Source organism: Aulonocara stuartgranti (assembly GCF_965226115.1).
Source record: "Aulonocara stuartgranti genome assembly, chromosome: 22".
Classification (NCBI taxonomy): domain Eukaryota; kingdom Metazoa; phylum Chordata; class Actinopteri; order Cichliformes; family Cichlidae; genus Aulonocara; species Aulonocara stuartgranti.
Window position 1 is genome coordinate 21,650,196 of NC_138957.1, and position 20,246 is coordinate 21,670,441.

The 20,246-nt window shown below is 42.0% G+C and overlaps 1 protein-coding gene and 1 long non-coding RNA gene across 4 annotated transcripts in view; one reads left to right on the forward strand and one right to left on the reverse strand.

Moving 5' to 3' along the window:
• LOC309698081 (teashirt homolog 1-like) overlaps window positions 1-20,246 on the reverse strand; it is a 50,255-nt gene that overhangs the window by 29,812 nt on the left and 197 nt on the right. Inside the window, exons 1-2 of one of the 3 annotated variants that reach the window (XM_082520353.1) lie at window positions 1,524-2,204; window positions 747-1,354 (exon numbers count right to left, since the gene is read on the reverse strand). In XM_082520353.1, coding sequence (XP_082376479.1) covers window positions 747-786 — 40 coding nt within the window. In that variant the 5' untranslated portion in view covers window positions 787-1,354; window positions 1,524-2,204. Of the gene's footprint in view, window positions 1-746; window positions 1,355-1,523; window positions 2,205-20,246 lie in introns of those variants that run through there. The other 2 variants (XM_082520354.1, XM_082520355.1) reach the window with 2 other exon arrangements.
• On the forward strand, window positions 2,354-18,338 carry LOC309698082. The gene is made up of 3 exons (XR_014274008.1): window positions 2,354-3,048; window positions 4,613-4,696; window positions 18,125-18,338. It is a non-coding gene; the product is annotated as an uncharacterized lncRNA (long non-coding RNA).

Here is a 20,246-nt window from a genome sequence, read left to right on the forward strand (position 1 = left end):
CCTTTGAGGGAGTCCAGCTGCCGGGCGCATGCGTGTCTCTATGGTGAATGATTTACTGATGTTTATCAGGAATGAATAGATCAAAGGCAGTCGCATGACAGGCGATCAATCAAGCATCAAATCAAGGATGGCAATCCCAGAGCGGAACACAAGCTGAAAATACGCTACTTTCCCTTTCCCCCCTCTTTCTTTCTTTTTCTTTTCTTTCTTGTTTTTTTTTTTCTGACACTAACGCATCAAGCACGTAAGCCTGTAAAAATGAGATAAGATGAGCTTTTGTTTGGAGAACTTGGATGCTGGCAACCTAGTGGAGGATCAGATTTAAAGCTTGAAACTAAAGTGCAGCTCAGCGCATTTGCTTCTAACGGGAAAAGTTGGCACTGAATAATGGCTGCTTAAACTAAGGACACGCTACCGTTCCCAATAGAGATCGGAGATTACGCTCTAGGTTATTTAAATAAACTTTATTTTGGGTTGAGTGTTGAAAACTGCGCAGATTAAACTTCACATTTGTTTTGCTTCACTCTGAGCTACAATTCACCGATAAGCCACGGACGTCAGGTCTTTGAGCGCTTATATCGTGTCCTGCATCAGGCCTTTGGAGCTACTGCGTGAACTTGTCCGGGGTACACACATCTGTGCCGATCCCTGGCTTTGTATCCTACCCGGGGAGGGAGCGAAGTGTGCGTGCTGGAGCCTTTCTGATGTGGGGGGTGGGAGTGTTCGGTTGCAGAGCCGGGGCTTACCTGCTGACCGCCGCGGTGCTTGCTGCTTTCTCCTCGGCATGCTGCTGCGAGACTTTCCGCTGGACTTTTCATGCAGAGATCAAAATAGCGGACGAGCTGGAGAGGAAACCGGCGCAAGGCGACGAAATCAGAGCCAGCAGCGGTTCATTGGGCTCTTCGGCTGGGGACGATGCTGAAGAAATGTTTCTGAGATTTATTTTGATCGTTGTTATTATCGGGCTGTCCGGCGAGGAAAACGATGCGGATCGTTTAGAGAAGAAAAAAGAAAAAAGAAAGAAAATCAAAAGGAAAAAATGGGGGCTCGTCCTTTAACTTCTGCCAGAAGAACTCATCGCAGGCTGGCGTGCTGAAAACTAGCAGAAAGCTCCGTGCGGATCTCAGTCTGTCGGGCAGGGATTATATGGGAGAGCTGCCTGAAGCCAGTCGCCTCGTTTCCATCAAAAATACGTTCGCCCCGCTGGCTGGACAATTTCATCCCCCAGTAAACAACAAGAGTGAAGAAAACGGAGATCCGGCTCGTGCGTATTAACTCACACTCCGCGGTGAAGATGAGTCCAAAACTGCGATCTCTCCCTCCGTCCAGGTGCCACAGCTCCGGTCTCCTCCAGCTACAGGAGGAAATCAGGAGGGGAGAAAAAAGGAGAGGAAAGAGTGACACGTTAGGCGGGCTGGGTGTATGTCAATCAGTCAAGTGTGAGCGTGTGGAAACCCCGGAGCAATCAACTCACATCCCATCTCCCTGAAAGCACCCACTGGATAAAGAAACAGGCTACTCACATACGCTTACCGCCCGACTGTCAACACGGACACTTGACGAATTTGTCACAAAGTCATCACAGAAAAAAAAAAGATAGAAAGAGGAAAAAAGCGAGCAGATTCCGGGTCTCAGCTGTTATTATTCCCTGATTTTTATTTATTGTTATTATTTATTTTAAAGGCGCAAGGAGGAGCGTCCCCGGATATTTCTCCGCAGTGAAATGTGCGCACATTGGTGATGCGTGGTGCGTTCCGACAGCTCCCACTGATAGACAGACACATCCAGCTGCCTTTCCGGCCTCTCCTTTACTCCACCCCTCCACAAGCGTCACCCTGACAGTCAGAGCCCACCTGTCAATCTGCGGCTGTTAATTGTTCACTGGGACGGCTTTCATTTCAACGCCCTGCTGTCCCCAAGAAAGGTGCGTCCTGTTCCTGGACACACGAGGAGGCGATGTGCAACCTCGTTTCCAGACAATAGAAATGAGAGGTGCCTGGAAAAGTAAGAAAAGTGTGTGTGTGTGTGTGTGTGTGTGTGTGTGTGTGTGTGTGTGTGTGTGTGTGTGTGTGTGTGTGTGTATGTTTGTGTGAGAGAGATATTTGATGTAACAGTCACTGCTACACAAACTTACAGCCAAATAAAGTTTTAAGTGAAATGAGGACTCGGGGCATATCTTTTACCTACAGAAAATACATTTGTTGATTATTTTTGAAGCACCAGGCAGATGTTATTGATCCTACATAATAAAGAAGATATTTGCCAGGCCAGGCTAACCGTTAGATTTGCAACTTCAAGCATCAAACACACAATAATTCAACTACAAGCTGCTTGGAATCTGGAGGGTTTTTTTTCTAATAATGTATAAGAATATAAATTTCTTTCAACGTTTTACTTGGAGAACAGGAAAAAATAATGTTTGCACTTGAGTTTTCAGCTAGATAAGATGCTGCTGCAGCATTTCCTTTGTCAGTTTTTGGTCTCAAAGTTTTGCAAAAACAAAACCAAAAAAATGTGGATATTTTTGGTGACCTCTTTAGGGGGACAAAGAAGGCTGAAGATCGATTCGTTACACCTTTTTAAAGTGGGGCTTCTGGTGAGGGAAGGGGAGGGGCTCTGAATCCGCAAGAGGCTCCATTAATAGCCTACACTCCATCCTAACTATTATCCACCATAAAGTGTTTATAAAGAGCACACAATCTCGGCTAGTGTTATTTCTAATGAGGCATCATGGTATAGCCGACTGATGCGGCAAGCGCCGAGGAGCACGGTGAAGGAGAGGAGGAAAAGTCTGAAATTTGCTTTACACTGAGCCCGATAGAGGGTGCGGTGATAATCACAGCATAACTTGGATGCCATGAAATCTGGCACAGACTGTGTGCGCTCCGTCTGCAGCCAGGCGTCGGACTTATTATTCATCCAGCTACACCGGCTTCAGTTCAGGCTGTAAAGCAGAGGGTTTGGACCGGATCAAGGAAGAAACTGGATTTAAAAAAAACCCCAAAACAAATCTCCCAGCCGTTCCACTCCCGCTTTGACTAATTCCGGGTGAGTTTCCTAATTTATCCTTCAGGTAATTTGGCGTTTTCACAGTGACCGGGTAGTAAGTATGGATCACGAACAGCAGAGAAGTTTTCTGCTTCTCGACTGACGAGTTTATTTTGGAGCAAGCCTCCTATCTGTCTGCAGAACTCCTAATCTGCGCAGGGAACACGTCTGAGGTGGCTTATTATATGGTAAAAGAAATACCAAGTACCGCCCCAACATCTGTCTGTCCCTGCCTGGCTGCTGATTGATGGAACAGACTTACGTCACTAATATTTCCATCTCAGAGTCTGCGGACAGACAGGAGAGCTGCTTTTCTCCATCTTATGGTGCTTTTCATATAAAGCTAACACAGCTGTGGAATATAAATACACACACACACACACACATTTCTGTTTATTTAGACTGATTAGTAGGTTTCATTTCCTACATTTTTGAACGTGAACACACATTTACTGGAAAACAAATGTAATGATTTAATATCTATTGTTTTGTAGTATATGTTATCCTCATTATAATAATTCTGATTGTTGCCATTAACTAACTAGTAAACATCTTACCTTTGCTTATTCTTATATATGTTTATGCTGCATTGCTGTGTTTTGTGATGAAGCTATTAATGCAGTAATATAGAACCAGTTTGGCTGCATAGCCACCGCCACAAACTAATCCACTGCTAAAAAACAGTAATAAGCATCAATACTAGTATAATGAAAAACAAAAGTTTGATCAGTTTTACATTTTCAGATATATGCTGAACTTTAAAATGCTACAAAGAGGTCACGGAAATCTAATCTGAATTGAGTCAATAATGATGAAATATGAAATAGAAAGAATGTAATAGTTGTTTAAAAATTTTTTTTAATAGATTAATTGACATTAACTTTTGATCTTTTGCATCTGTAAGAATTTTGCGGAGGGGCAGCAAAAGGCTTAGAGAGGAGACGGCCGTGCAAGAGCTGATCTGAGGCCGGGGTGGGGACGTGTGGTTCAGGGAAAAGGGCACAGAGCCATCTCAGCACTTAAAACATCCCTGCACATGCACTGAGACGCTGCAGTATTGTTTCTTTTCCCATCTTTTTCTCTTATTCCCTCATCTTGTTTGAGGACGCGTATACGTTAGTGACCTTGGAGCTGAATTTCAACAGCCTGTTGAAACACACACACGCGCGTTTTAATAAATGCCCCTCTCCGTGTAACCTCTCACCTAACATATAGGGCGTTAGGTGTACAAGTGAAAGTCGGTGTCTTGCGATTTGGAGATTGTGATCCAAACTGCTCGCTATAGTAGATCCTCTAACTGTGATTCAGCCACTCGTGTCCATGTGTGCGAACGAGAATTGCCAAACACAGAAACAGTTGTTTCCCGCCTCCCACCCCCAACTTGTACACACAAAGCACCTTCCTCCACTTAACTACAGCTCACTGACAGCACGATGACATGTCACGCGTTTTCTGCATGGAGATAGCCTCTCAGAGCTGTGAGAACATCCATGCAGCCTCTGTGTATATCTACATACGTTATAGTTTTTGCTTCCTTTTGTCTCCTTCCTTTTCCTCTTTCTAGGTCTGACATGATGATGCAAAGCAAAGCTGTTTATACAGTCTAGCGGATCACAATGCAAACAAGTCCTGCGGGTTGTCAAATCAGGTGAGGCACTTTGAAAACACTGATAGTCTCAGATGACCAAATAATGCCAAACGCAATTATTTTGCCGAGCGAATGCTGTTACTTTTAATAACGACTGTGTTGTTGCTCTAGCTGCAGTCAAAAGTAATCTGTGAATTATATGCCGGACTGGCGTATACATAAAGAACACTGAGGAAAAAGTAGGAAATTATATGTGTATTTGTTTACTGTTTCCAGGCAGTGTAATGGTCATTTTTAAATTCAGTTTATACTATTGATAAGAGAGCTCAACAGCAGGGCTCTGTTACTATTTAGACCTAGTTTTGTACGCCGTCTAATACATTTTTGTAGAATCTAAAGTTGTTAAAAAAGTGAATAAATCCACTTATGCCTTGAGGTTTGTTCTTTCACATTTTGATCAAATTTGTGCACAGTACCCTCGTACTTGGCACTCAAACACACAACACAGTAAACATCCATTCATCCATCCATTGTCTTCCACTTATCCTCTTAGTTTCTCCCTCTTTCATCTTTTCCTTCAGTACTATTTCAACTCTTGTGCTCCATTTGTTATCATCTTTGTCATCGTAGTCAGCATCTTAGAGAGCATTGTTGGGGGAAAAAAATCGAAATGAAATAAATAAATAAAAATATGTGTTTAGGCCACACACGGTTTGTTTACTTTTACTTTGGGGAGGGTGGGCAGTGTCAGTTTGTATTTGCGTAGGCAAACTGTGCCACTTTAGTTTACAGTTTGTTTGATTTTTGTTTTAAATGGGAAACTTTATACAAAAAAAAAAACTTTATACAAAAAGTATAACTTTTATATATCTGAGAGATAAAAAATTTTTTTGTAAATGTCTTTAGTACTTCAAGAAGGAATTGTTGTAATTTTTTCCCATTTGATGAATTACACAATGGACCACACCAACCGTTAGTTTAATAATAAGCTAAATGATAGTTAACACACCAGAACTATAAATGTATATCAGCGGATAAATTATTAATACTAAAAAGGTTTTGAGACTAACATAATCTGCAGGATTGCTTTATTCACATTTTAGAAACATATCTGTTACCCTTAGGCATTCATTTGTGCTTTTATTCTGAAAAATCTATGCTTATCATTTCAGTTTAAGGATCTATTTTATGTAATCATGCTAATGGCAAAGATTATTGGAAAAAAAAAATCCTGCTGGAAAAAAGCATGAATTTAATGCCTTCCTCTTAATATTTATAAATAATTAATGTGGCGTTGCATATTTTTGGCCTGTGGCTAACCGTTCAAGCTTTTTGCAGCCAAAGACCTCTGATGTCAAAAGGTTTGGGCTCTGCTGGCATACAAGTATGATAAGTGCACTGCAGATTTGCTGTTGGGGGTGTTGTTACTGTCTGCAGGGCACACTGCTGGACTCATAAACGCATTTATAGTGGACTGAAATAGGGTGTAATCTTTGCTTTTAGAATCGTTCAAATAAGTTAAGATTTCGAATGTTGAAAGCTCACGGCTTATGATAATACCTCTCCTCATAATCTTGAATAATCTTCAATCAATGAAGGGTCCTATCAGATTCCCGACAATCATTGACAGCCCGAATATAAGAATATATAATAAAAAATTAATAAAGAACAGGCTCTAACTTTGACACGAGATATATCTCCACATCTATCAGATAAGACTGCATAATTAAAATGCCAAGTGTGAGTATGGAGTGAAGGAGAGGGTTTTTTTTTTTTATATTTTTGATATAGAGATTTACTTTTTCCATGACTTGTTTAAAGTGAAGAGTTTAAAAAAATGTGTTGCTGTAGTTTTGACAATGCAATTAAAGGTTTGTAATCCCCACCTGGGCTTTTTTTTTTTTTGATTCTGTCAGTTTGGACGAAGAACGTGATGAAGTGCGGTGCAGCGGTGACAGATGCAAGTTTATTAAAGGATTGGAGTCTCGGAGGGATTCGAGGTGTTATTTTACAGCATGCAGAACCTGAACTGAGCCGCTTCAGGGTGTTTACATTAGCTGTGGCGGAAACAAAGTATGAGCAAAGTAAATGCAGAGCATCAGGATGCCCCCCCCCCAAAAAAAAAGAAAAAAAAAACCCTATTTAAACGCTACACACCACCACGGGTCAAACGTTACTCAGGCAAACGGTGTAAACGACGAGATTTCCCACTTCCTCAAACAACCTTGCTAAAAATCCGTCCCAACTTGGCTGAATAAAGTGACATATTTCACATTTCAAAATACCAGCCTCTCTGACACGCACATTCCTTCCCTCTCCTCCTCCCTTGCCTTTTGTTTTCCTTGACACGTGCGCGCCAATTAGCATTTTTCAGCCATTAAGGAGGAAAGAGAAGCAGCCAAATGTTTGTCTCTCCCAGCTCTTTTTCCGACAAGAGTTTTCGAATGTCAGTGAGGGAGGGGGGAGAAAAAAGAACATTCAGACAGAATGTGGAATATTATCCTCAGTGTTAACATTATCTTCTTCACATAACAATTACCAGTAGCTTTGTCTGGGAAACTGGTGTGACAACGCAACCAATTGGATTTACGAGAGCAGTCGTCAGTCCACATTTAGAGCAATTTAAAATGATTTTCAGCGAGAGTACACAAGCAGTCGGGATTACTTTCATCTCCAGTGACGTCATGTAAACCTGTATAACATTTCGTTTTGTGAATTTTTTTATATTTTGACTTCTAAGCACAATGAGCTCCTTTCAACCGCGTGCGGTAAAACGTAAAGCAGTCTGCAAGAACTACATCTTAATGCTAACTCGGGCAGTAAGACGATAGATAGATAGAAATCGAGCATTTTTGTCATCAGGTCCTCTCGTGTGTCAAATTAGGGCGTCCTAATCTTTTCCTTTTACTCTTGAATTTAAATCTGCAAATCTCATATTGCACACATCCCTCGCTGCGGGGCTTTCGGCTGCTAAAATCTGTCACCGCAGCTGGTGTGTCGTACATTAAGGGAGAAAATGCTCTTAAAAAGGTGCTTTTCTGACATTAACATGACTTGTGTGCATAGCGCCGGTCGATCTGTGTAGTTTGAGGCATATATTTATGAATAGGAACCTTTAATTAGGGCTTGTGTTTCCTCCCTAGTCACATTGAGGGATGGTCCTCGCCGACATTCATTAATGATAATCACCAAGAGCGATGGCATAGCTACAGGCCAAGTCTCAGGGGAGCCGACACTTGAAAAGAAGCATTAAATTACACAGAGGGACTCTTTAATTGCAAAAAGGAAAATATATAGCCATCATTGTTAAATATGATCTTTTGTAAGCCTTTACTGGTTCAAGGATTTGTCCCAGGGTTTTCTTATCCTCACATTCGTTTAAACGAATCTAGGGCCACAGTTTAGCCGTAATACGTCACAGAACCTTCGCGCATCGAGATGTTTGCCTCGGTTTTATGTATCGCAAACAAAGCACCAGCTGTAAATAAATCTACAGCAAAACCTGAAATCTCAGCAAACCTGCACGTGGAGACGTACAAATCTCAAAGATGATTAATGCAAAAACATCTACGTTGTGTTTTTGAAAGTGCCTGAAATTGTACATGGGCTTTCGCTACTTAAACGTGTCTGCGATTCAAGCGGAGCGTGTGAGCAGTGGAAACCGGCTGTCAGGGAGGCAAATAAAGGAGAAAAAGTGTTTCTGTTCCCAGATTCTGTCGTTTGGCAATAAAATGGTCTTGATATAAATAAATAAATAAAAGTTATGCATGAACACACACACACACACGCATACTCATACACACCCAAACTCCTGACCTAATTGCTCAGTCTCATTCAACTAATTAATCACAGCTGACTTAACATGGTGACAAGGTTAGGTAGGTGACATTCTCCAAAAAATCCTGTCTTTCTGTCTCCTCTGTTGCTTTTTTCCTTTTTACCCTTATTTATTAACCATTTCACCCCTTCTCTCAGATTTTTTTAAACAGGTCCATCTTTTTAAATTTTTTTGTCCTTTTCACTTCTATCCTTCTTTCCATCTTCCTGCCCTTTGTGTAGTTTTTGTCTCTTTCTGTCCTTCCTATCTCTGCCCCCCCTCACCATCAAATCATGTCTAGTAAAGGAGTAAATGGGAGAGCATAACTTGGCCCACATCTATTTTTACCTGTTATTGAAGGTGGATGTGTGGGGGGCCCTAGCAGAGGTGAGAGTGGGCATGCTCGGGAAAGAGGCGTGTGTGAGTGTGTGTGTGTTGGTGGTGGTGGGGGGTTAGGGGCGGGGTCACAATGCTCCATTAATCAAAAAGAATGACACTCATGTCGTCCGTGACAACCATCCTGCCACCCGTACGTCTCTTCCCCTCCTCCTCCATCCCACTCAAACAGGACAACTTTAGTAATGGGGAGGGCGAGAAAGAAGAAGTAGAAGAAGAAGAGAATGAGAGGGGGGGCTGGGGTGGGCAAACTTTATTAATCAAGCATCTCAGATTAATTGTTATGAAGTGTCACCCATAAATTCTCCATTTGGATTTAATAATCTTGGAGGTAGACTTAACAATCTCTGTCGTGATTTGAGTTTTATTGAAGAGGCTGCAGAGAGAGAGAGGGGGAGAGACAGAGCGAGAGAGAGAGATGCAGTGACACAAATAGCTTCTCAGCGGACAGTCCCTCTCCGCATGACAGTTATGAAATACAATTATCAGCAAGATCTGCTTAAGAATTCATCAACTGCACCCTGCCTTCCAAGGAGAGAAGGGGAAAAAATATCCTACATACAAAGCAAGTCTTAACTGATAAGTCTTCTCTTTTCCCTGCAGCCCTTAAACTATCATTTCAATTCCTCTGTCTCAGACATGTTAAGTCACTGTAAAGGTATGGTACACGTGTGTCTTTGAAAGCTCCCCGAGCCTTATATAAAGCATAAATCACCAGGTAATCAGGGACTACGGTAAATGACACACCGCACGCAAACCGGCATGATAGCGAGCATCTCGTTTGAAATGTACAACCCGTTGGTTTGCGTCAGGGTCAATATTAGCAGTTAATCTGTGCGTGCGGTGAAAACATACTGTCAGTGAATTGTACAACACACTGTCAGCTCTCAAAAGTAACGGAATCATAAAAAGGCAAATGATTTCAATCAGCTGTCGTCTAATTGCAGTCGCATCTTTTGAAACGGATGAAGAACGGCCACTATGTAGGTTGACAGTATGCATAAAATTAGCATAGCTTTGCATATTGCAATTCCATTAGTGGTAGTGTTATTGGAGGCTTGGGCTTTCCTTCTTATTGCACAGTGGCATTGTCTTAAAGGGACACGGGCAGGATGATAGTAAAAGATAAGAATCATTAGGACTCAAAGCGGAGCTAATTTCTACATCAAAGAGCAGAATCTCGCATGATAACGTCGTCCGATACGAGGAAGGTGTTTTATAAGAAAAGCGCTCTGACAAAAGACAGATCTGAGAAATGGAAAGGGGCTCTGTCTTTGCTCAGAATATTAATGGTAAGTCTTTCTGTGACCGTTTTTGGAAAATGCCGGTGAAGCTTGTTAAACATGTGCCTTTAACTACACTTTCCCCTGCGCGAGATATCGTCCTGATCAATGATGCCTCGCCCGTGTGAAAAATGACTATAGCTGGATTCACGGTAAATGTTTTAGCTATCAACACTCCTTCATGGCCAATCCCTCACTGACACTACATCCTGGCGGCAGCCTGGTTAAATCCAAGCCCGTCTTCTCCCATCAGTGATTGCAGTCGTCAGCCGGTGATGTGTGGCTCCTGAGCGATGGCGTCGCTTCTGGCTCATCGGTTTCGGTGAGTTGCGAGCGCTAATTCAGCGAGGTGGCAGAGAAATTTTCTAATAATTTTGTGACACTGGAGCACCGCAAGAGGCCAGACCACAGACAGTTTGTTTACACTCACTTCGATAATGTAATTAAGACCAGAGTAAAGCAACACAAATTACTACAACTACCATGTGAACTTTTTTTAATTATATGAATTAAAGTCATAATCAGGGAGCATCAAACTCAATTAAGAGAGCTCGATTGCATGTCAGTCTCTTCCATCACTCATGTCAGTTTAAGTCTTTATTAAGCCAAGGAAAGCAGTTTGTTTAAAGCGATGCAAGGATTCTTGAGGAAAGAGCCAACATTTTGCTTCTTGAGCTTAGCAATCTGACAATTCACAGACTAGCCATATTGTTCTGCAGAGACGTACAGTGGCCGTGCATTAGTCACTGATATATGTGTAAATATACTGCTTGTTTAAAACTGCAGCTACTGTAGGCACAACCAGGTGGGTACCATTAAGCACACCCAGCTCTTTAATGTGCATTTAACCCTAAAAGAAAGGAAATGCCACAAATGCACACCAAGAAAACAAATACTGTCACGGCTGGCGGAGTGAGCCGTGTGGTGTGGAGGAAAGGGAGGACCCAAAATGCAGCAGTGACTGATGATACGAGTGATGTTTATTTACAAAGTGACAATGGCAGAAACAGGCAGTGAGGCATGACAAAACAACTGAAGAAACCTAAACTGGGAGAACTAAATGACAAACCTGAGACCATACAAAAGGGGTGCGGGGCAGAGAGACGCAGAGACAGGAACACCATAGAACGCAGACGAGCCGACAATGAACACAGACCGACACCCACTAAATATACACACACACAAGGTAATCAGGTAATCACACACAGGAGGGAAGAACAGCTGAACCTAATACACATGAGGACCGGAGGACACAAGCTGAACACAATGACAACAGACACAGACCTTCAAAATAGAACAGGAAATCCAGAACATGAGCCTTCAAAGTAAAGCAGGAACACACAGACTGATTTACAACACAACACGGGGACATGAACAGAGCACCAAGGACAGACACAGGTAGGGCTGAATACACACACACCAAACTACAGGTTCAACCCTAAACCAATACAAAATCAGAATAAACACAAAGCACAAAAATGAACTTCAAGGAAACACAAAACGCTGGGCCAAAATGACCCAGGACCATGACAAATACAATGTGTCTTTTATACAATTAAATGATTGAATACAATTTTTCTGCATGCAAAACCTTAATGCTGTTCATGTCCATGCAGTTCATGCGTCTTCCACTCAAGCAGAAAGCCCCAAACATGCCATTAGGGCTGGGCCATATCATACCATTCACGGTAATACCGGTATAATGTTGGGTAATGGTAAGAAAATGAAATATCGCAATAGAATATGGGTAAAACACGCATGCGCAGTGCCTTTGTTTTCATACGCACATGGCGGAAAAAGCATGGCGGTGACAGAGAATGAGAAGGGCGAAAGCGGATCGTTGGATGAACCAGAATTGGTTTGTAAAAATGCTGCAAGTTCAGTGGTGTGGAGCTGGTTTAGCTATCGTCCGTATGATACACAATAAAGCAATATTTTTGGTAGAGCATGCTAGCAGGCCGTCGTTATTACCGTGTTTTTTGGAAAATACGGCACACTTAAAATCAATCTTTTGATTTTTCTGAAAATCAACAATGCCCCTTATAATCAGGGGTGCACATAAGTGGTCGCTGTCAAAAAAAAAAAGACGCGCACCAGATAAGAAGGTGCAACGCGCGTTTGCGTACATAAGATTTTCTGGAGGAGGACAGACATTTGTTTAGAACTCTTAAAGATGTCGAAGCAAGCTCCTTTAAGCAATTACTTTGGTGTTCCTCCACCTCCAAAGAAATGTCAGAAGGAGTCCGAACCGCGAAAGAAGTGCGTATTCTCGGAAAAGTGGTTGCAGCATGTGAGCTGGCTTCAAACAAATGATGAACGCACAGAGATGTGGTGCAGAATATGCTGTGAAAATCCCACTCTAGCGGACAACAACAGTGCCTTTTATATGTACGGAAACGCGCATTGCAACTTCTTATCTGGTGCGCGTCTTTTATTTTGACAGCGAATGCGCACCTGCGGACCACTTATGTGCAGCCCTGCTTATAATCCCGTGTTGTTTATGTATGAATTCTGGTTGTGTTTACTGACCTCGAAACGATTTTATGTGGTACACGGCGCTCAAAAATCTGTCAAATGTTTCAGTACGACTTTGCTAAGCTACGAACCCGCACCGCTTGATGGACTGTCGGAGCATTACAGCTATCGTAGGCAGGAGTCTCGCGGAGTGATACGTACTGTGCGTCAACATAATATTACTGTATTGTGTGTGTATAACCTCTTTTTAAGTTTTGTGGATATTATACATGGTTATGCTGAGGATATGTCGGCCGATTTCCACCGGAAATGCCTTTTGGTTAAACTGTCAGCGAGAAATTTGCATTTGCACTGTTAAATTTTTATATAACTTTAATCCACATAAAAACAGCTGCTTGTTTAAGTGAAAATACATTGATGGGTTTTTTTGCACTAATAAAGTTGAGGAGTTGTAAAGTATTTTGTCTAGTGTCAATTATATCATCAGTTATATCGTTATCGCAAATTTTCAAATGTATATCGTGATAAATATTTTTGGTCATATTGCCCTGCTCTAGATGCCATGGTGGTATTTTTTTCACTTAAAACAAACATTTTGAGAAATTAATATATAACAAGCTTTGTTTTCATTTACAAATACCTTTTTTTGGTCAAATTTGAGATTTCTAAGACAGCGGTCCCCAATCTGTTTTGCGCCACGGACTGGTTTATGTCATTTAAGCATTTAAGGTGCTTAAATACAAATACAAAAAAATAAAACCAGTACCGGTACCAAAAAAAAAAAAAGATTTATTCAGAAAACGGGAAAAGATCCAGGGAAACTGAGTTAATGATAAAAATAATAAATAAATAAAGATAAAAACTGATAAAAATCCCAAAAACCATAAATTTCACACCCGAGCCTCAACTCTCGCGGCCCGGTACCAAACGAATCACAGATCAGTACCTGTCCGTGGCCCGGGGGTTGGGGACCACTGTTCTAAGATCTTGATTGGCTGGTGCTTTGACTCATTGTGTGCTGGAGCATACTGTATACTGGTTTCACATGTGCTCGTGTGGTGTGACGTCGTAGGTGCTGGCCCTGGCACTTCATGCATGCAGTATGCAGGTCTCCCAAGACAAATAGCAGGATCCTGTGATGTTGGCATGGGCCCAAACTTTATTAAATATATACATTAATATATTATATAATAATATATTCCTTTTCTGAGCAAAGCATAAACCTGGTTTATGTTATAGAAAAGGTGTGCGGCAATCCGTTTCACCATCTTTTCCTAAAACTGTAAAAACTGCAAATACAATCAAAGGCTTTGCTTGCTACCATTAGCATTTGTGTTTCTGATTAAAATAACAATGTCTGTGAATGCTTACTGAAGTAGTCATGCTAATCCAAAACAGCGCTTTTCCCGTTTCACTACATGCTCTTTTTGTTTTGTTTTAACCCAAACCCCGAATTCCAGGTTGTTTTTGTGTACAAACTGTAAACCAAACCTCAGCTACTGCACTGCCAAAGGAAAAGGGCTGTCATCAGATCAGAAAATGCTTTGATGTGTGATTTGTTCTGTATTTTCTGTGTGTTTTCCACCATTTCCTCTTTGGTATGTTTACCAATCAGCTATTAAAGCGTTGAACTTTGTCACGTTTTGTGTTTTGCCCACAGTTTTTGAAATCATTTAATGTTTTCTCCCACCTGGAAATCACTCATAAAATCGGATCGTGAGATACACTTCCTAGTGAATAAAAAATTAAATAAAGGATCAAGTCTCCTCTTCTATGCCTACTTTCTTCATTGCGTCTGCCCCGGTGGTCAAGGACACCCGTATCAGTGGACGCCAGGGTAGGCCCCATCCATCAGAGAGCTACGTGTAATGGAATCAACCGGTGACAATGATCATCAGCACTGCAAACAATGGCCCATAAACATCAACTGACAAGTGGTCAAATGTGAGAAAAGCGAGATGGGGGGGCTGGGCGAGTGTTTGAAGGTTTGTATATGTGTGCGCACCCACACATGTGAGTCTTTCAGACACACACACACAGACAAGGAGAGATGGAGAGGGACTGTAACATAAGGTGAGGCTACTGTAGAGTAGCAGAGAAATGGTGAGGAGGAGAATTCCCCCAGGGGATGATGTGGCGGACCAACCCACTACCTCTGAAAACAAGAGTCCCCCCTTGGGTGGGAGTTCAAACATTTCTCTACCTACTTCCTACTTTCTCTTTATTTTTCTTCTCTCTTCTTTAAGATTAGTTTTCCTGGGAGTTTTATCAGATTGCTTGCAGCGGTGAGGGTCAGGAGAAGAGAGATGGCTCTACTATACACGTTTTTTTGTTTTCTTTAATGACAATTCTCAAAAATACTTCCAGCCAAAGGCTTAAAAATCGCCTGTTCTTAATACGTGGCAAATCATTACTTTCCTTTCTCCCTCAGTCAGCGTTAAATAAAACCCAATTAGAGAGGCAGAGGATTTCAAAGAAAGCAGAATGTTTTCTTTTTTTTTTACTCTATTCATCTTAAGTTTCCATCACAAAAAAAAGTAGTTGCTTTTGTCAGACGGGGTGTTTCGTCACTCCTTTTTTTTGTCAGCTGGTTTCTCACTCTGTAATACTCTCTCTCTCTCACACACACACACACACACACCACTTTAATTAGCCACCATTTGTCTCAGCTTTCCCTCTTTTTCTCTGTTTATTCAAACGTCAGGAATGACACTGGCCAATTAACGCAGTATGAAATAGTTTAGCCCTCTGCAACACTTGGAACAGTACAAACCAAGTGAGATATTTGCACCGAGCTCAAGGACTGGTGCGCTGTGAGAGCTGAGGTGTAAGGAGGGGGATCGCTACAGTCGCATTTGGCAAAGACATTTTTGTTGTTTTTCTTTTTATAATCTAGCAGGAGGGTCATTATTGTTTGTATAATTTTATTTCAGACTTTCAAAACAAAAGACGACTTTGTTATTGGCACAAAGCGCGTGCAAAGTTTGAAAGCGTGGATCACTATTTCGTGTTTTGTCATTAGCGGCAGGCTAAATTGACCCTGAGATTGCCTCACTCTTCAAAAAAACCCAACAAAATCCTGAAATCTAGGGCAACAGCTGGATAATGGGTGCTGCAGTGATTTACTAATTGTCTTCCGGACTCAGATTAATAATTGGCAAAGCTTTAGCTGAAGTGCACATCTAAGTAGTCTTGTACTTGTATCTTCAGAAAAAAAAAAAAGCACAAAAGGCAGCTGAGACGATATCATTACCGCTCTTTCCAAATTGAAACAGTCATCGAGAGCGTCTTTAAAATGTCTCCGGAAGCTTTCTTTTTCTTTTTTTTTGTCGAGTGCAAATGACATCTCGCTCATTTTGCTGTTGGCTACATGACTGATGTGTTGAATAAGACAGTCCGTTTTGATGCTTTTGAAGGATCCCGGTTTGAAGTATATGATTCTGAAGTGCCAGCATATGCTTAGCGAGATAAGTAATTTGACACACAGACATCACAGCCCGCAAATCTTTCGTCTGGCTGCCTTGAGTGTCCACGTCGGGCGCTTTTTCAAGAACACTTTACAACTGTCACAACTGACTGTCACCGTGCAAACGACACACGCAAACGAACTCATTTTGAACACAGATTAAGACAGCTGTCATATCAAAAAAAAAAAAGTATAAATCCGAGCTAAAAATAACATTAATTTGATCTCTAGCGGTTTTTAAAAATTAATTTGCTATTTAGGAACCAAAGCTTCCTCCTTTTTAGCATCAGTTTGTTCATTAAAGTAATTAAATTAACTACTTATCCTCGGGATTGATGCTAGATATAAGGCGGCAGTCATTGAAAGCAACACAGCAATAACACAGCCACTCAGATAGTCTTCCCCTGCTGCTTTTCCTTTCTCTCTCTCTCTTTTAGAATAAGACACATTTGACAGAGTCACCTACCCTAACATAAATAGACAAACACTGAATACTACTAGACACAGCACATAGCATGCATACACATAAACATGTGCACATTCATGCACACGCCAGCCGGTGGGGTCAGAGCTGCAAACGGAGTAGCTGACATTGTGGCACATCTTTGGCAGCGTTGTGCAGGTGTCGTCTGCACACAGGCTTCTGAATAAATGGATTTGAAATGATTTACCGAGGGTATCTGCCACCTGAGCACAGTCACACACACCCATGCACGGCTCCCCACATATACACCTGCTGCTACACACACACACAGCACAAACTTCTAGCCTCTCTCACTGTTCATATGGAGACGCTGACGCAAAGGCGCAAACCAAAACCAAGAGGGGAAACGAGAGAAATCTGGCACAGTGGCATCCTTTTGTATCCTTACTCACTGAATATCTGAGGCGTGTGGATATGTTAAGATGCAGTTTGCTTTCATTTGCTTTCAGACGTGATGGAAACTGTTGCTGAGGTCACACTGACAATAGCCAATCCCCCGACCACTTGCTCAACTAGCGCCATCAGCAAAATTAGCAGGTGAAATGCCCGCTTACATTCTAACAGGAAGAGACGCTCCTACAGAAGAAGCAGCGTGTAGGATGAATGGCTTAGGGCGAAACATCTGGATCACAGCAGCTGTTCTCACCTACAAACCGCTTGCAGTCGCCCGGGAGAAAAGAACACCTCTTTGTTTTGGGGATAAAATGCAGTTCATGTAAGTTCATGAATACACGGTGTGAGCATCCTGTGGGCATGTAAAGTACTAAGCCTGTGCATGGCATAATGCAGTGGTTCCCAAACTATTGCTAGGCCCCCTTTGTTTTACAAGAAAAATGTTCGCGCCCCCCCCCCCCCCCCCCCGTGCGCACACGCACGCACAAACACATCCTCCAACCACACACACCCATATTTTGCTCCACTGCAGTTTATTTCACACCTCAAACATTTAGTAAACAATTAAGTAAATAAGTAAATAGAAGTAATCTGCAATAAATTACAGGTAGTAAGAAAATAAACTACTAACTCTTTTACGCTACGTCTGCACCTACACGGGTGTTTTTGAAAACGCAGCTGTTTCGTCCACACGTAAACGCACACAACGTCAAAGGTACGTCACGCTGTGCGCCACGTTATTGTTTACATGAGATGAATTGCATAATGGCAGATATTCAGATTAACAGTGACAGTATTTTGTCTCTATCAACAAGTTTTACACGCACTCAGTTACTATTTAGAGTGTCAGAATGGGTAAGAACACCTCTTCCACCCTTGTGGTCAACACCGGTGCCCCTCAGGGGTGTGTTCTGAGCCCTCTGCTATACACTCTCTTCACCCATGACTGTATTTCCTCCTGCGCGTCCAATCTCATTGTTAAGTTTGCAGATGACACTACAGTGCTCGGACTTATATCCAACAATGATGAGACAAACTATAGGACAGAGGTGCAAAAACTAGAGTCATGGTGCCACGACAATAACTTGGTCTTAAACACCAAAAAGACCAAGGAGATCATTGTAGATTTCCGGAAGAGGGGTCATAACAACCATCTGCCTCTCTTCATTGGCAGTGAGGCGGTGGAGAGGGTGAGCAGTTTTAAATTCTTGGGGGTAACTGTGACCGAGGACCTGTCCTGGGGCAACCATATCACCTCAGTTGTACGGAAGGCCCAACAGCGCCTCTACTACCTGAGGAGACTGCGGAGCGCACACATTCCCAGATCTCTGATGTTGAACTTCTACAACTGTGCCATCAGCAGCGTTCTGACGTATGGATTTCTAGTGTGGTTCCCCAGCTGCACCAAGGCCGATCAGCAAGCACTCCAGCGGGTGGTGAAAGAAGCTGGCAGAATTATTGGAACAAGTCTGCCAGAGATCAGTAATATCTTCCCCACTCGCTGTCTGAGGAGGGTGCACAGTATCCTGCGGGACCAACATCACCCTGCGCGCCACCTTTTCCATCTGCTGCCCTCAGGGAGAAGGTACAGGTCTATACAGGCCAGAACATCCAGACTGGCCAACAGCCTGTATCCACAGGCTGTGAGGCTCCTGAACTCTCTGCCCCCCTCTCACGGACAATAACCATATCCAACTTCTTAATAGCAATGAACTGGTCTGCATTGGTGCATCATATCTTTATTCTCTTCCCCCTCCTGCCCCCTCCCCCCTCTTTCTTAAATAGATAACTATCATATCTGATATCATATCTCACAGTACAATAATATTGAATGGGTTGCATTGTTGTATTTTGTCATGTTTCTCAGGTCTTTGTCTGAATTTCTACGAACATTATTGCTAAGGATTGTCTTATTGCATTGGAGTCACACTGGGTTAAATATGTACACTTGGGTTTTAAGGGGTATTTATTATTTTCTTCTTTTTTTTGGGTTGTATGGAAGCCCCAAACGCAATTTCATTGTTCTTGACAATGACAATAAATAAATAAATAAATACTATTTAGAAAGGCAGAGAAGTCACGGTGTAATTATTTTACGTGTAGTTGTTCTTTTCCTGTGTAATAATATTTAACATTGCTATCAATACATTTCTTAAAAAATGCCTCTCTGTGCAAAATGGGTTCAAAAACATAAACAGCTGTCGGATACTGTTTGTCCGGGATTTGAACCGAGGGAACAAATCGTGGCAGGATCAGCCTGATGTTATTTGTATCCCGCTGTAACTTTACTGTATAAAGAGCTAACATCTCCAACATGTCAGGAGTAGTTAGTCTTTACGAGAAGTTTTTGTGAACTAAAAATCAAGAATGTGGGACACTGTTTGTCTGTGATTTGAACAGCCCAGTGCTGCTCCCGACACAGGGAAAACCAAATCTGCAGGGGAGACCTACCTTGGCACTTGTGCAGGTTAAGCCAAAGGGAAAATTTGCTTCACCATATTTTCTAGTCTTTGGCTTAGAATGAAGTTGGTTTGGAAACATATTCAGCGATGCTTCATCGCATGCTTTGCGTTTGTGTGGGCACCCTGTCAAAAACCTGTCCATTATGCTAGCAGTGTCCAAGCGTTGTTTTTCTTTTTCTTCCCCCTTTTCATACCCCCCCCCCCCCCCTGCAATGGCTCTGTGCCCCCCCTAGGCGGGCCCCACACTTTGGGAAGGTCTGGCATAATGGATAAACTATAACCACATACCTAGCTCCAAACCTGGCATTAAAAGATGAAAATCTTTGCGCTGCTGTATTCAGTCTATTCAGTATCCAGTCTATTCAATAAAAAATTAAATATAGCAATCAAAATTTTAATTCTCTACCCTGTGAAAATCAAAAAAATCCCTTTCCGATTGTGGATTACACATCTGTCATTTGGGGGTAAGCAGCAATCCAACACTAACGCCTACGTGACACAGTATTTGGTCTGCTGTGTGGAGGTGAGTGAGATTTGAACTGTGTCCTTGACCATTAAATTATAGACCTACATGTATATATTCATATAATTCTATCGTTTAAATTCTAAAAACGCAGCCTGTTTCTAATTCAGTGAATAAATAACGTGAATGAAAAGAGACAAAATACCTGTGCAAGCCCAACCACTGGGCTAGCATCCCAAACAGCCTTTCATTACCATGTGTAGACCAAGTTTTCTCCGGTAGAAAACTAATACAAAGGATGTCACATGTTAGAAAAAAATGCAGTTAGGTTATTTTAACATTTTGCTAAAACATTTTTTGACAATATGCAA